At 49.0% G+C, this 16,853-nt stretch overlaps 1 protein-coding gene across 4 annotated transcripts in view; it reads right to left on the bottom strand.

Moving 5' to 3' along the window:
* The window catches only part of CALN1 (calneuron 1), a 612,973-nt gene that overhangs the window by 437,822 nt on the left and 158,298 nt on the right, over window positions 1-16,853 (bottom strand). For 3 of the 4 annotated variants that reach the window (XM_051847931.2, XM_017342575.3, XM_070064500.1), the window contains exon 2: window positions 1,647-1,771. In XM_051847931.2, coding sequence (XP_051703891.1) covers window positions 1,647-1,764 — 118 coding nt within the window. In that variant the 5' untranslated portion in view covers window positions 1,765-1,771. The remainder of the gene's footprint in view (window positions 1-1,646; window positions 1,772-16,853) is intronic. The other variant, XM_070064499.1, reaches the window with a different exon arrangement.

Below are 16,853 nucleotides of genomic sequence, written 5' to 3'. Positions count from 1 at the left end.
CAAAGACTAAATTCCTTATGAGCCATGCTGTCTATGGTGTTTTATCACAGTCTCCCATACAGGCTGCCACAGCGTTCAGGAACAGCCTCACCTGCTTTGTCATCGCCAGGATGGCTGCACGTGGGAGTGGGGAGGAGGGCTCTATTTTCTACATCTGTATTCTTGGAGTTCTTATTCCTATGTGGTCACCGGTCTCTGTCCAGACTGCCGTGAGCAGCTGCTTCCCTAAAAGAGCCTGGCTCTGCTCTCATCATTCCTGCTTCTTCTAACATCTCCCAGTCTCTCCCGGGACCCACTGCAGCCTGCAACATCTGCCACTTCACTGTTAGCTTGAGTCAATGAGCAGGCGCTGAAATCAGCATGCAGGGGCAGGTTAAAGCTCCGCCCACATTGCAGTGCCTGGGCTCCCGCTCCTGACTCTAGCTTCCTGCTATGTGCACCTTGGGAGACAGCTGGTGATGGCTCAGAGAGTTGAGGTCCTGCCACTCACTCAGATGGGAGACCTAGATTGTGTTCCTGGCTCCTGATTCAAGTCTGGCCCAGCCCCAGCTGTTGCAGGCATTTGGGGAATGAACCAACAAATAGAAATCTCTCTCTCTCTCTCTCTCTCGCTCTCTCTTCTGCTTTCTCTCTGGTGTTTTCTCTCTTGCTCACTTTCTCTCTCTCTTTCATTCTCCTTCCTCTCTCTCCCTCTCTCTCTCCAACAAATACATTAGCCACCTGGAGTCATCTTGACTTCTCTACAAATTAAATTGAAAATTCATGTTGGAAAATGGTGCTAGAAGGAAACTCACATTTAAAAACACTGTGGAAAATTGATTCTAGTTTGGCCTCAGCAGGCAGTCCTGGGTCACACAGGAACCAAGGTCATTAAGTCAATGGCTAGGGAGGGGAAAGGTTAATTGACATGCACCAGGTTATGGCCCAGACAGAAGCAGTCCTGGAGTTCTGTCACCAATGAGGTGACTATATGATATTAACACACTGTATATTTCTCTATAAAAACAAACCAAGCAAAGACAGGATTTTGGACATTTTCGTCATAAATAAATAACAAACGTTTGAAGGGACAACTTTGTAGTTATCCTAAGTGGATATTGCAACAACGATACATGTACCAGAACACCCCCACGGTGCCCCATAAAGTATGCACAATTACAATACATCTGTTAACTTTTTTTTAATCAAAAATTTTGAAAAACAATTACTGTCCCTTCCCTCCCAAGCACAGCGTCCAGATGATTCTGCGCTGGGCAGGACTCAAAGCACCATGGCCACAAGTCAAGAGACAGCCATTAACAGGGCTCAGACCTCCCCTGCACCTGGACGCTATTGACAACGACAATAGAGGAACAAGACAATCCCACTGGCAGGGAAGACATCATAAACTGGAAATTACATTCTGAGAGGTGAAGGTTATCCGCCCAATCAGTGTCCAAGGACACTAAAATGCTGGCCATGGATTTTTCAGACTACAGGGGTCCATCCCATACAAAGAAGTCATTCAGGCAGCATGTGTGCCTCTGGACCTGTTCCCATCGCACCATGGGTAAGACTTGGCCACAACCACGAATGGAGGGCCAGAGAGCCTGGAGCTTTCCCACTCACTTCCCAGCAGCCAGCGGGGCGCGAGGCGGGGTGCTTACCGTCCAGCTCCTCCACGGAGATGTTGGCCAGCTGCTCGCTGTCACTGCCAGCAGAGAGAGACCGGTTGAGATAATTCCCCTTGTACAGCAAGCCGGCGGTCACGTGGTGGAAGGGCATCTTCTCCCTGCTCCCAGAGGATGAGAAGAAAGATAATCAATCATCACTCACTCCTCATTCCCCGCCCTAAAGCACCGTGGCGACTCGCAGGTGCTGGCCAGTGTTCTTTGCAAGATCACGATCCCACTCTGGAGGGGAAAATCAGACTACTTCCAGGGTCCCAGTGGCCTGAGCAACTCCCAGAGGATCTTAGGGTCCATCCCTTCCTTCATTTTCCCATTTAACCGAACCCCGATAACCATGGCGTATCCCACCAAACCGTCTCTTCCTACAAACAAGAATACTCCGTGCTCCTTGTTTGGCCCAAGACGTTCTCGCTCAAAGAAAGGAGTGAACACGCCACACAGGTCAGGTTGTCCAGGAAGTGGACGCCGGAGACCCGCGTGTCTCCCTTGGGCCAAGAGAAGCCGGTATTCTACTCGCATGACCCTCTACACAAGCGGGAAGTGCCCAGGCTCTAAGCCAGAACACACAGCAGCTGCTGAGCCCAACTGAGATGCAGACATGAGTTGCATGAGTGGTGTGTGAGCACACAGGCTATGACAACACCTGCTGCAGCTTCAGAGGGATCAGAGGGACACTCTAGGTGTCCCAGGACCAAGCGGCACCCAGCACTGATGCAGGAAAATAAAGCATTCGGTTACCCGAGACTAAGGAACACTTCGGCAACACTCCTGCTCCCCGATGTGCACCACTGGGACACAGAAGAGCCCCTCCCCCCGTGCCAGTGCCAATCCCTGGGCTAAGGCAAAAGGGGAGAAAAAAAGAGAGGGAGGTGATATGGAAAATGGGAGAGCAAGCAAAGACCAGAAAGGAGAATGGCAGATGGCCTTCTCCCAGGCCCAGTGCACAGCTCCTGTCCCACTCTGTTCAGCAGTGCTCTCTGGTACAATGACTGAGCTGTGAACACTTAAGGATCTGCTTCCCCACGTGGTAAAGAGGTCGGAGAGGCCTGATCAATCTCTGAGCAGAACTAAGACTCCCAGGCAGGAAGCATAGAGAGTCAGTTATTAGGGAGTAGGCTCAGAACACCTTCACAGCAGAGCTCCGGCGAGGCGAACTGGGCTGCACTAGAAGGGGTGATCTCCCCGTCGCTGGGGGCATTCAAGCAGAGGCTGAGGGCCTGCCTGCCAGGGGTTCTGTGAGGGAGAAATGACCCCTGAGCTCTCTCCCCACTGTCTCTGTAAGTCTTCTGCAGGGTCCCTTTGGGCACTAGGATTGGCAGCTGTGCAGTTAGCTGGAGTGGCCCAAGAACAGCCAACAGAATGCTAGTCTCTGGGAACTGCCGTTCAGGACACCCAAATCTTGCTGTCCCCTGAGTCACACTCCTCAGAAAAACAATTTCACAGGAAGGCAACCTTTCCTGGTTATGGCCTCTTAGACCTGGCTGGTACCAGGGAGCTGGGTCGTCCCTGTCCTCTTTGCCCTTTGACACCACTAAGTGTCAGCTGAGCAGGACGCTGTCCCTCTTCCCGCCCCGCCTTGGGTCTGGGATCCACTGGCATGTCCCTGTGTGGGCCCAGGGCTGCTGTCTCAGACATCATCCAGTGAGACTCCTAGAAGTTCAAGGCCTTGACCAAGAAGAACCCAGAGCTGGTTAATGAGAGAACAAGTTCCAGAACTCACGCATCCCGAATGCTAGTTCAATGGAGCAGCATCAGCCATTTCCACCCAGAAGTCAAGCCCTCCTTGCAAACCTGAGATGTCTAAAAAGCAATTAATCATCTTCCCACAAAATAGGCCACACTTCTAGATTCCTCTATTTCTATCAGAGGTGTTTTGCACTCATCATAACTGGGACAACTCACAAATGCACACACACACACACACACACACATCAGAGACAAAAGCCCATTGTCAGCCTCTGCAAACTCCTCCCCTCCTTCCAGGGTTAGCAAAAGGCCCAGCCACAGGCCCATCACAAAGCACAGGACGCTAATGAGAAAGGATACCAATGATCCCTCTTCAGTTCATTACAAATCAGACTTCCCCAAATCTATGCCAAGGCACCAAAGACTCTTAACTCTGCAAGAATACTCCTCCTTCCTTCCAATTCATTTCCAGACCAAACAAGTTACAAGGGAGAATCAGATGTACAAAGTAGGACCACTCTCCCCTTCCTCTAGCCCAGTCCTGATTTCCTGGGGCCACTGCCATGGCCATTTGTGCATGGAGAAAGGAGAAGTCAACACGCCCTGATCATATCCAAGGTTACTACCTGGAGTAGGACACGCTAAGGCCAGTACAGGCGCTAAAGCCATTCCCTTCTATCCTACCAAGCAACACTCCAGTTTCTCAGCATTTTATGAACATCTTCCCATCGCTACCTTTTATGGTTGCCTTAAGCTTTGGGTCCATCACGCGGTTCTACAGCCGTAGTAATGAGGTCACACTTAAGCAAATGTACCCAACCCACACCCCAGCTCAGTCACAGAATAGATGTTGAGTAGTTTGCACGAGAAAACTGAATCCAGCTTGATAGAATATAATTTGCTTCTGAAAAAAGCAGCTGACAAAATTAGGTACAACATTCAGATCATTCACTCTGTCTGCACCCAAAAAGCTCAACATCTCGTGGCAAAGAAAACATGCACCATTGTAGCATCCACATAGATAAATAAAGTCTTGTTCTAGAAAGGGAACAACATTATTGCAAGTAAGCTAAAAACAGCTGTGCAATTAAAGACTAAATTTCACTCCAAGCCGCCTGGGGAAACCCAAGCCTTAAGATTCTTTCCTTGGCTAAGGAAAAGAACTGTACAAGTTCATCAGCAAAGACAAACCTCGTCCTGAAACTGAACCATTAATGTACATCTGTAGCTAAAGGGTAATGAACAAAAATAAATAAATGCTTTCGACAACAACTTTACTCTTCTGGGAAATTTTTAAGTGACTACATAGAAATGTGACCAATCCCCCTACATTTTATGTAAGGCAGGGCTATTGTTGGAGTCTATGCATCTCCCCCAAAACTCCTACGCGGGAGTCCTGATGAATGGGATATTCCCATCATCCTAAGCGGCAACTAGCTAAGCAATTCTGCCTCTCTGCTTTCCCCCATGTGAGGGCACAGCAACAAGGTACCATGTTGGAAGCAGATACCAGCCCTCCCTGGACACCTAATCAGCTGACATCTTCATGGTCCACACCCAGCCTCTGTAGAACTGCAAGAAATAAATGTCTGTTGTTCATAAATTACCCAGTCTAGGTGCTTTGTTATAGCAGCAGGAACTGAGACAGGAAGTACGGCTTCAGAGTCAAAACCTTTGTGATGCCTCCCAGTGTTAGATTTGAGTCTGGGCTCCCCCCTTGTTAGCCTTAACCTCTTACTAACAATCTCTGCCAACTCCAGCTTCCTCTTTTGTAAAGTTGAGAATTTTGATACAGACTGAATTGTACTGTTGTAAATATTTGATAAGATCAGGTATGGAGGGGCTGGCTGGCGCTGTGGTGTAGTGGGTAAAGCCACCCACGTGGGCACCAGTTCGTGTCTCAGCTGCTCCACTTTCATCCAGCTCTCTGCTATGCCCTGGGAAAGCAATGAAATATAGCCCAAGTCCTTGGGCCCCTGCACCCCAGTGGGAGACCCAGAAAAAGCTTCTGGCTCCTGGCTCCAGATTGGCGCAGCTCCAACCATTGCAGCCAATTTGGGAGTGAACCAGAGGATGGAAGACTTCTCTCTCTCTTTCTCTCTCTCCCTCTCTCCTTCCCTCTGTGTAACTCTGACTTTCAAATAAATAAATAAACCTTAAAAATAATCAGGTATGAAAAGCACTGGGCTTAGCACCAGGCACGTGCTCAGTAAGTATCACTGGTAATTATTTGCTTGGGATGACATGAAGGAGTGGCAGAGGTAAAAAGCAAGCCAAGGATGCATTAGGTGGAAGACAAAGCACGCGGGTTATGTAGGAAGGTCATGGGAAGCTGGCAGAGGGGAGAAGCTGGCTGGCTGGTGTGTGACAACCTGTGCAAGAGGCAAGGCGGAAGCCCCAGAGCCCCAGTGGCTTCCAGCACTGAGTGGTGCCAGCAAGAACTGGCTGTGTCACAACGAGGGGACAACTGGAATCGAAAGCACCAGAACTGAAGAAGAGTTTCTTTCCTGGGCTGCAGGATCACACCACGGAAAAGGTGTAGGGAGCTGGAAGCAACAGTGCCCCCTGTTGGCAGGGCAGATAACATGTATTTCTTGGCAGAGGAAGGAGTTGGGTCAAAATGATGTTCTTCTGGGAGGACTGATTTTATGTTCCACCTTGACCAGACCCCACAACAGTGTTCCCAGATCCGTGGTTAAACAGTAATCTGGGTGTTTCTCACCCACACCTGAACCACTGGCTCTTCTCATTCGCAGGCACACAGACCTAGAATTCATGCATAGTTTTCATAATGAGCATTTTCCATGAGCTTTGCAGAGGCCCTTTGTAGGCATGGATTTCAAAACTTTTTGCACCAAAATAAGTGAAGGATCCAAGCACTGTGTCATCTCCCACTGCCTTCTCAGGCATATTAGTAGGGAGGTGGATTGGAAATGGAGCAGCCGGGTCTTGAAGTGCCAGTGTTGCAAGCAGTGGCTTCATCCACTGCGTCAGCACACCAGCCCCACACTTATTTTTAAATTCCATTTGCTATGAATGTCTTGAATTCTTCTCCTGTATATTCTGTTTCTTGCGAGAAACCACAGGAATATATCCCCCTCGTTTGTTCCAAAGACCCTGGCATGTGGCTACAAGGAGATATTCTTATTATAAGCAAAGAGTAGTCTGGAAGGCCTACAAAAAAAAAAAAAAAAAGCTGTGCTCCAAGTGGTACCCATGGACCACTAACAGCCACATGCCATGTATTGCTGGTCAGAAGTGAGATAAGTGTCATAATTGAAAGAAACAACCCTGTAGACTGAAAGTCAGAGACAAAGCAAAAGAATCATAAAACAGGCAAGGGCCGGCGCCGCAGCTCACTAGGCTAATCCTCTGCCTTGCGGAGCCGGCACACCCGGTTCCAGTCCCGGTCGGGGCGCCGGATTCTGTCCCGGTTGCCCCTCTTCCAGGCCAGCTCTCTGCTGTGGCCAGGGAGTGCAGTGGAGGATGGCCCAAGTGCTTGGGCCCTGCACCCCATGGGAGACCAGGGGAAGCACCTGGCTCCTGCCATCGGATCAGCGCGATGCGCCGGCCGCAGTGCGCCGGCCACGGCGGCCATTGGAGGGTGAACCAACGGCAAAGGAAGACCTTTCTCTCTGTCTCTCTCTCTCACTGTCCACTCTGCCTGTCAAAAAAAATTAAAAAAAAAAAAACAGGCAAGGGAGAGATTTTTCTCTACCCAAACCCCTTCTGTTTCAGGGTCTCAGGCATGACCAACCACAGCACTGGACAATCACCCTTACCAACTGTGTTGGGAAGGTTTTGTTAAAGCACCCACGGTCAACTCCTTTCCTCCACTGAAAGTAGAAACTTCCTTACTATAGCTACTTAAGGATCCCTTTTTTTTAAAAGACTTATTTTGTATTTATTTGAAAGACAGAGTTACAAAGAGAGGTAGAAACAGAGAGAGAGGTTTTCCATCTGCTGGTTCACTCCCCAGATGGCCCCAACGGCAGGAGCCGCTCTGATCCGAAGCCAGGAGCCAGGAGCTTCTTCCATGTTTCCCACGCGGTGCAGGGGCCCAAGGACTTGGGCCACCTTCTACTGCTTTCCCAGGCTACGGCAGAAAGCTGGATCAGAAGTGGAGCAGCCGGGACTAGAACCAGCGCCCACATGGGATGCCGGCACTTCAAGCCAGGGCTTTAAGCCACTACACCACAGCGCTCGCCCCTACTTAAGGATCTTAACTGCCAGTATGCAAGGTGGCCAGGAATGGAAGGCCTGAGGCTTGCACATGAGATGTGAAATCAGCTGCAAGACACGGGTGTCAGTGAGCGGGGCCTCAGAAGCAATGACTTAGGGCTTCATGACTTTCCATGGGTTGCTTTTGATCAAGGAAGAACTACAGGGCCGGTGCCGTGGCTCACTAGGCTAATCCTCTGCCTAGCGGCGCCGGCACACCAGGTTCTAGTCCCGGTTGGGGCGCCGGATTCTGTCCCGGTTGCCCCTCTTCCAGGCCAGCTCTCTGCTGTGGCCAGGGAGTGCAGTGGAGGATGGCCCAAGTGCTTGGGCCCTGCACCCCATGGGAGACCAGGAGAAGCACCTGGCTCCTGCCATCAGATCTGCGCGGTGCTCCAGCCGTGGCAGCCATTGGAAGGTGAACCAACGGCAAAGGAAGACCTTTCTCTCTTTCTCTCTCTCTCTCTCTCACTGTCCACTCTGCCTGTCAAAAAAAAAAAAAAAAAAGGAAGAACCACAGACAGGCATAGCCAACTCTAAAATGTAAGTCTCCTCTTCACAGCCCCAGAGCTATATTAGGAGGACAAGAAGACCCCTTCTCACTCCAGCCAAGATTCCCTAGATGGGTGCCAGCTAGACGCTGGGCGCTTGGCTAAGCACTTAGAAAACAGTTTTGTTCCCTTGCTAAATTCCTGCAGGGACGTGCCAATTGGCAAACATGGTGTTTGGATGGATCTCAAATCAGACAAGAATGAGTAAGCAGAAAACACGAACGTGGGGGTCCGTGGAAAACTCTGCACCGCGAGAGAAGGAGGAGCTCCCACAAAGTAGAGCAAAAACATTTTGTCAACAGTGATGTAAGAAAGAACATTTTACAAAGTTTCTGTTCTAGAGAATCAGTAAAGAAAAAAAAAAACAGGGCGCCTATGAAATTAGGATGCAAATGCATAAAGAAATATCGGCGTAAGCCAAGACAATATGCGGAGAGGCAAGTTGACTTGGAAAAAGTGCAAACCTTTGTAAACAAAGGCGAAATCCCCAAACAGTAGCAGAATGAAAATGGACATTAATAGAAATAATTTTTCAACACAGCAGAAATTTGAGCACATAACAATACATCCAGAGTGTTTATCACCTAGATTTAACACACGGCAATGCTTTTGTCTTAATTTCTTAGATGCTTTTGAAGATTATAAATGCAAATATATGCAAATATATTACACTGAAGCCCCACCCACTCACCCTATTCCTCACTCTCCTACCCACTACAGAGATAACTCTATTCTAGAAGTGGACTGTAAACCATTATACTTAGTGAAAAAAGCCAGTCCCAAAAAGACAGATATCATATGTTTTCCCTGATCTGAGGTAGCTAATGGAGTACCTAAAATGTAATGTATTGCAGTGAAATGGACATTGTAAGATTTGATGATTGTTTACTTTTGAGAAGCAGTGTTTTTTTTCTTCATATTATTTGTAGAACTCTTTACTTAGTGCAGGGTTAACCTTATGAGTATAAAGTATACTGAAAATACATCTATATAAAATTAAAAGTGGGATTAGGAGAAGGAAGAGGAAGAAGCATTGGACCATGGGCAGGAAGGAGTGGAGGGTGGGAGGTATCACTATGTTCTTAAATGTGTATATATGAGCCGGCACTGTGGCTCACTAGGCTAATCCTTCGCCTTGCGGCGCCGGCACACCGGGTTCTAGTCCCGGTCGGGGCGCCGGATTCTGTCCCGGTTGCCCCTCTTCCAGGCCAGCTCTCTGCTGTGGCCAGGGAGTGCAGTGGAGGATGGCCCAAGTGCTTGGGCCCTGCACCCCATGGGAGACCAGGAGAAGCACCTGGCTCCTACCTTCAGATCAGCACGGTGCACCGGCCGCAGCGCACCGGCCACGGCGGCCATTGGAGGGTGAACCAACGGCAAGGGAAGACCTTTCTCTCTGTCTCTGTCTCTCTCACTGTCCACTCTGCCTGTAAAAATAAAAAATTTGTCACATTTGGGTACAACTACATCAAATGTATCACAATGCTGCTCTATCTACCTGTAAATTTATATAAATTACATCCCATCTTTCATCGCTTTTGCAACTTGTACATATCGCTCTAAATGAGATTTCGGGGATTCATCCAAATCCATTCACGTACACTTAGCTGCTTCATGTTTAACTGTTCAGTAGCTTTTCATTGTATCAATGTGGCTTATTTATCCATTACCCAATTGACAGAAAAGGAGGCTGCCGTAAATGTCCTCTTATGTGTCTTTGTACATATTTGTAGGACTTTTTCTGAACCACAAACTGAGACAAAAAATATTACTGGGTTGTTGAATTTATGAATCCCCACTTTTACTGGATTTCATCAAATTGCTCTCTAAAGGACTGGATTTGTTATCAACGCTGGATAACAAATTACTCCTGCACTTGTGGTCTAAATCAAGAACCACTCATTATCTCACAGGGGCAGCTGGCCGGCAATCAGGAGTTAACTGAGCAGGGTCTCATTGCTGGAGACAAGACTTGGACCTGGGCTATGATCATCATGAGGATAAACTTCTAAGACAGTGCACTTGCATAAGGGCCTTGTCAACACTGGATGCCATCACATGATTTCATTTGTCTTTTTTTTATTTTTTTTTTTTTACAGGCAGAGTGGACAGTGAGAGAGAGAGAGAGAGAGACAGAGAGAAAGGTCTTCCTTTTGCCGTTGGTTCACCCTCCAATGGCCGCCGCGGCTGGGGCACGGCAGCCGGCGCATTGCGCTGATCCAAAGGCAGGAGCCAGGTGCTTCTCCTGGTCTCCCATGGGGTGCAGGGCCCAAGCACTTGGGCCACCTCCACTGCACTCCCGGGCCACAGCAGAGAGCTGGCCTGGAAGAGGGGCAACCGGGACAGAATCCGGCGCCCCAACCGGGACTAGAACCTGGTGTGCCGGCGCCGCAAGGCGGAGGATTAGCCTATTGAGCCACTGCGCCAGCCCTTCATTTGTCTTGACTGGATTAGCTTGATCGCTGGTTAAACATCTTCTATATGGCTATTAGCCCTTCTGGTCTATTCTGTGTCTTCTTTAAAGATTATTTATCTATTTGAAAGTCATAGTGAAGGAGAGGAGAAGAAACAGAGAGAGGTCTTCCATCCACTGGTGGCTACACCAGGCAGGACTGGGCCAAAGCCAGGAGCTAGGAGCTTCACCAGGTCTCCCAGGCGGGCGCAGGGGCCCAGGCACCTGGGCCATCTTCCGCTGCTTTCCCAAGCCACTAGCAGGGAGCTGGATCGGAAGAGGAGCAGCAGGACACAAACTGGTGCCCGCGTGCAATGCCAGCACCCCAGGCAGCAGCTTTACCTGCTACACCACAGTGCTGGTCCCCGTTTTATCCTTCTATAGCTGTGTTGTTCACCTGAATCTGTTGGGTCATCGTTTTAGCATTGATTTGTTCCTCCATGTTATTGCTGTCTAATATTTCAGCTCAACCTCCGCTTTAACTGCCTCCCTCCAGGTGAATTCTTCATTGTTATGCTGTTGCTCTTCTGTCTCACATTATCTGGGCTTTTCCACAACTTTACCCATTTCTCTGCTGATCATTGCTTCCTACAAGCTACACTTGCCTTCCAGTGGATTAATTTTCTCTTAAGTTTATCTATTTCTTCTTTTTTTTTTTTTTTTTGGAAGACAGAGTGGATAGTGAGAGAGAGAGAGACAGAGAGAAAGGTCTTCCTTTGCCGTTGGTTCACCCTCCAATGGCCGCTGCGGCCGGCGCACCGCGCTGATCCGATGGCAGGAGCCAGGGGCTTCTCCTGGTCTCCCATGGGGTGCAGGGCCCAAGCACTTGGGCCATCCTCCACTGCACTCCCTGGCCACAGCAGAGAGCTGGCCTGGAAGAGGGGCAACCGGGACAGAATCCGGCGCCCTGACCAGGACTAGAACCTGGTGTGCCGGCGCCGCAAGGCGGAGGATTAGCCTAGTGAGCCGCGGCGCCGGCCTCTCTATTTCTTTTTTATTGATTGGAAAGCACAATGACAGAGATTCAAATGGCAAGACAGAGGATGATGAATAGAGATAAATAACCTTCCATGTGCTGGTTCCCCCCACAAAGGCCCAAAACAGGCAGGGCTGAGCCCGATGAACAGGAGCCAGGAACTCCATCTGGGTCTCCCAGCGGCAAAAAGGGACCTAAGCACCTGCGCCATCATCAGCTGCCTTCTGGACTGCACATTACCAAGAAATCGGGATGGGAACCTGAGGCAGGACTCAATCCCACACACTCTGATAGGAGATGCACGACTAACTTTGCACCACAATGCCTTCCTCCAATTCTTTTTTATTTTTTTTAATGAAGAGACTTCAGTAATTCTTTCATAGAGTAATTATAAACAGCAAGCTTTCTAAATCTTTGCAGGGTGGTGGTGCGGGGGACTCTCTATTTAAACCGCATTCTAATTACAAGTTAACTCAGCAGAGAATTACAAATGAATTATTTCATGAGTACTCTGAAGATACTTGGCTGCTAATGATGTATGCTTGTTGTTCACCTGTTACTACCCATTCCAGACACTTCTAAGCCACCCTATTTTCAGATACAGTCACTCTCCAAAACTCTCTGTTCTCTCTTTTGTAAACTTTCTTTGGACACATGTTGGACCTGCTCACTCAAGCCAGACATTCCTGATTGGTTCACCCCACACTCATTCATATTCCATCTCAGTGAAAAAGTTGGAAAGCTAATTAATAGCTGTAATTTCCAGACACTTCTGCTACTAGGGTTCTGAATGAGAATGAACTCCAATATTCAAAAGCACTCACCCCAAATCTGTATAAGGAAGTGAGATAAATACAGTGATGCACTGATAAATGTTTGTCAACTCAATTCTAAATAGAAAAGCCTTGATTATAGCATTTTTCCATTTCTATGCTGTCACTATTCCCACAATGGCTCATTCCAAGCTCTCAACATGTCAATGAATACAGAGGTGGAAAAAGACGTGCAAAAGGATACCAGCATATGCTACGTGATGTTTCCACCATGAAGATGCAATAGACGAAATTAACCACAAAGTGGGCATTCCACATCAAAGTGCTGGTTCCACGCCTGGCTACTCTGCTTCTGATCCAGCTTCCTGCTAATGCACTTGGGAATCAGCAGATGATGCCTCAAGTACTTGAGACACTCGGATGGAATTCCTGGCTCCTGGCTTCAGCCTGGTCCAGCCCTCCACTTCTGATCCAGCAATCCTGCTAACACACCTGGAAAGGTAGCAGAAGATGACCCAAGTGCTTGGACTCCTGCCACCCAGGGTGGGACACTAGGATGGAATTCTTGGTTCCCGACTTTGGCCTGACCCAGTGCTGACGGTGCCAGCATGAGGCTCAGGGTAATGACTATGTGTTTCCATTTCTAATAGTGTACTTGGGGCTTTTATAAATCCATTTCTTCTTTTTCACCAAGTATGAGTCTTGCATTATAATGTTTCTTCTTTCCCTTTTAATCATTTTGACTGTTTCCTTTCAGACTTCGTTCCAAGTGTCATTTTTACGAACCTACATTTCTTAAGACATTAATCCTCTTTCTATAGTGGTAAACTGTTTCCTGGTGTGGCCTCTCCTTGCAATTTTTTTTCTGGGGAAGAACCGGTAGCATCTTCAGCAGGTACTGCCATTCCCTGTGGAGTTCCAAGTGCCTAGAGATCAGTGACCTTGGCAAAGGTGCCACGGGCCTCTCACCAGACAGGAGGCCCAGTCTTACATGAATTCTGGCTTCCAAGACTGCAGGGTGAATTTGGAAGGCACATCCCAAATCTGCAGTTTTGTGGCTGGAGGCTTTGCCTTTTGCAGCCGTTGGTTCTGGGCGGAAGTAAGCATCATTGCCACTGTGCTTGGCCGGTGGGCAGATGGAGGGCTGGGCCCCTCGTACTAGGGAGGAGTCGTAGTGCATTCGAGTAGCTGTAACAGAGTATCAGAAACCGGTGGCATAAACAAACACTGATTTCTGGAGGCTGGGAAGCCAAAGTCAGGCTGGCACAGCTGAATTCTTACTGAGGACCCTTCCTGGCTACAAGGTGGCTGCCTTCTCATTGCAACCTCACAGGCAGCTCTGGTCTCCGTGTCCCCACGCATGGGTGCTCCACCCTCATGACCTTAGTTCCTTCCCCAAAGCCTCATGTGCCAGCACCACCACACTGAGGATTGGGATTTCAACCCGTGAACTTGGGGGGACAGAAGCATCCTGCCCATGTCAGAGGGGCAACCACGCCAGAGTGTCTGTTCCTACTTCCTGCCTGTGTGAGTTCAAGGCCACGTCTTCCAATGCGGCATGACCTTTAATTAAAACCCCAATCACCAGATTTCCTGGACTGCAGGAACACCCACTCCTACACTTTCTTTTTATTATTATTATTATTATTATTATTTTAATTTTTTGACAGGCAGAGTGGACAGTAAGAGAGAGAGACAGAGAGAAAGGTCTTCCTTTGCCGTTGGTTCACCCTCCAATGGCCACCGCGGCTAGCGCGCTGTGGCCGGCGCACTGCGCCGATCCGATGGCAGGAGCCAGGTGCTTCTCCTGGTCTCCCATGGGGTGCAGGGCCCAAGCACTTGGGCCATCCTCCACTGCACTCCCAGGCCACAGCAGAGAGCTGGACAGGAAGAGGAGCGACTGGGACAGAATCCGGCGCCCCGACCAGGACTAGAACCCGGGGTGCCGACGCCGCAGGCAGAGGATTAGCCTATTGAGCCACGGCGCCGGCCCTCAATAAATAAGTCTTAATGGTGTTGGAAGGGTTGAGGAGCCACACTGAGAATGTGTAGCAGAGGTTAACAGTGGCAGCAACGTTACCCCAGGCTGGAGGGCCACAGGGAGAGTATGGAAGACAGAAGTTGCATTGCCCAGAAGGAGCTAGAACCTCAGTGCAACCAAGGGCTTTGCTCTGCCAGCATCCCGAGCAGGAACCACTGAGAGAGGAGCCCCTGCTGGAGACACCTGTCAAAAGCAGATAGAAGCCAGCGCCGCGGCTCAATAGGCTAATCCTCCGCCTGCGGCGCCGGCACACTGGGTTCTAGTCCCGGTCGGGGCGCCGGATTCTGTCTCGGTTGCCCCTCTTCCAGGCCAGCTCTCTGCTGTGGCCCGGGAGTGCAGTGGAGGATGGCCCAAGTGCTTGGGCCCTGCACCCCATGGGAGACCAGGAAAAGCACCTGGCTCCTGCCATTGGATCAGCACGGTGCACCGGCCGCGGCGGCCATTGGAGGGTGAACCAATGGCAAAGGAAGACTTTTCTCTCTGTCTCTCTCTCTCACTGTCCACTCTGCCTGTCAAAAAGAGAGAGAGAGAGAGAGAGAGAGAGAGAGAGAGAGAGAGAGAAGTCTATGATCCGGAACCTGGAAATGTAGTTTGCAAGGATCAACCCCCTACAACATATGGCTGAGCAAGGGGAAGGAGGCAGGATCAGTCCACAGGCAAGCAGGCAAGTGGCCAGCAGTGCCATGCAGTCACATTTTTGTTTTATTTTATCCAGCACAGCTGCCTACAGCGCAAAATGAATCCTTATTGACCACACTGCCAGAGCTAGAGGTCCTGGTGACATTTGTGAAATTTGAAGATAAGGAAAAAAAAATTCTCAGGTTAACCCCCAGGAACAAAGTGAGACTTCAAACAGGAGGTGGCCACAGAGTAACACACTCTCCACTTGTTGTTGTCTTTAAAGAACAACTTAAGGACACTCATTGCAGCACAGCAGGTTAAGCACCTGCTTGCAACACCAGCCTCCCAAACTGGAGTGCAGGTTCAAGTCCAGGCACCTCCACTAAGGACTCTGTTTCCAACTAGGGTACCTGGAAAGACAGCAGGTAATGGTTCAAGTTCTGGGCCCCTGCCATCCACACTGGAGACCTGAATGGAGTTCCTGGTTCCTGGCTTTGGCCTGGCCCAGCCACCCTGCCTGTTGCAAGCATTTGGCAAGTGAACCAGTAGATGGAAGATCAATCTCTCTCTCTCCCTGTACCCATCCCTTTCAACTAGATAAAAAAAAATTTTTTTTAAAGAATAACAAAATAAAATGAGTGTAGAAGTGTACAAGTTAAATGATCAAAACACAGCTAAAGGCAAATGTAAAAGAAAACAAAGTTCTCAGTTAAAACAATGCAAATGAATAAGTATTGAATGAATGAAACTGTATATTAAAGAACAAAAATCAAAAATGATGGTCCATTAGTCAGCCACCTTGATGTAGTACATATGACAGCATCATCAAGTGAAAATAAAGGAAAACTGAGTTCAAACACTGTTGAATGCTGTTTCAAGAAAATGTGACACATACACACAAGGAAATACTACGCAGGCGTAAAAACGATGAAAACTTGTCATTTGTGACAACGTGGATGGGTCTGGAGATTCTGTTAAGTGACATAAGCCAGGCACAGAAACACAAACACCAGATGAGCTCGCAAATGAGCAGCCCAAGTCGGCTGAGATCACAGAAGCACAGTAGCTTAGCGGCGAGCAGGGACTGCGGGAGGCGGTGGGGAGGACAGAATGGAGAGAGGTTGGCCAAGGGGACAAGGTCACGGGTACAGCAGTCATAAGATCTGCGTGCTCTGCCCAGCAGGGAGATCGCGGTTTTCAGTAAATGCTATGGATTTTTCAGAGTAGCTGAAAGACAGATTTCTGGATGCTTTCAACACAAGAAATGATTGATGTATGAGGTGACGGTCTGCTAATCACTCGGATTTGATAATTATACAGTGTATACACGTGTCAAACAGCACACTGTGCCCCCTAAATGTATACAGCTTTTAGAGTCAATTCAAAGAGTCATACACTTCAATTAATTTAATTTCCAAATGCTAAGAAAAAAAAGTCAAAAATGTCTGGACTGGGAAGTCACCCTCTAAGCCTGAGATAAACTACCTGAGCCACCATTAAAAACAAAGGGGGTGTAAAAATGGCCTGTGCCATGGCTCAATGGGCTAATCCTCCGCCTGCGGCGCCAGCACACCAGGTTCTAGTCCCAGTTGGGGTGCCAGATTCTGTCCCGGTTGCTCCTCTTCCAAGCCAACTCTCTGCTATGGCCCAGGAGGGCAGTGGAGGATGGCCCAAGTGCTTGGGCCCTTCATCCCATGGGAGACCAGGAGAAGCACCTGGCTCCTGGCTTCGAATCAGCATGGTGCGCCGGCTGTAGCACGCCGGCCGCAGCAGCCATTGGAGGGTGAACCAACGGCAAAGGAAGACCTTTCTCTCTCTCTCTCTCTCTCTCTTACTGTCCACTCTGCCTGTCCAAAAACAAACAAACA

The sequence above is a fragment of the Oryctolagus cuniculus genome, chromosome 19 (genome assembly GCF_964237555.1).
Source record: "Oryctolagus cuniculus chromosome 19, mOryCun1.1, whole genome shotgun sequence".
Lineage (NCBI taxonomy): Eukaryota > Metazoa > Chordata > Mammalia > Lagomorpha > Leporidae > Oryctolagus > Oryctolagus cuniculus.
The sequence above is the reverse complement of the archived record's forward strand: the minus strand, read 5'-3'. Positions and strand labels throughout refer to the sequence as shown.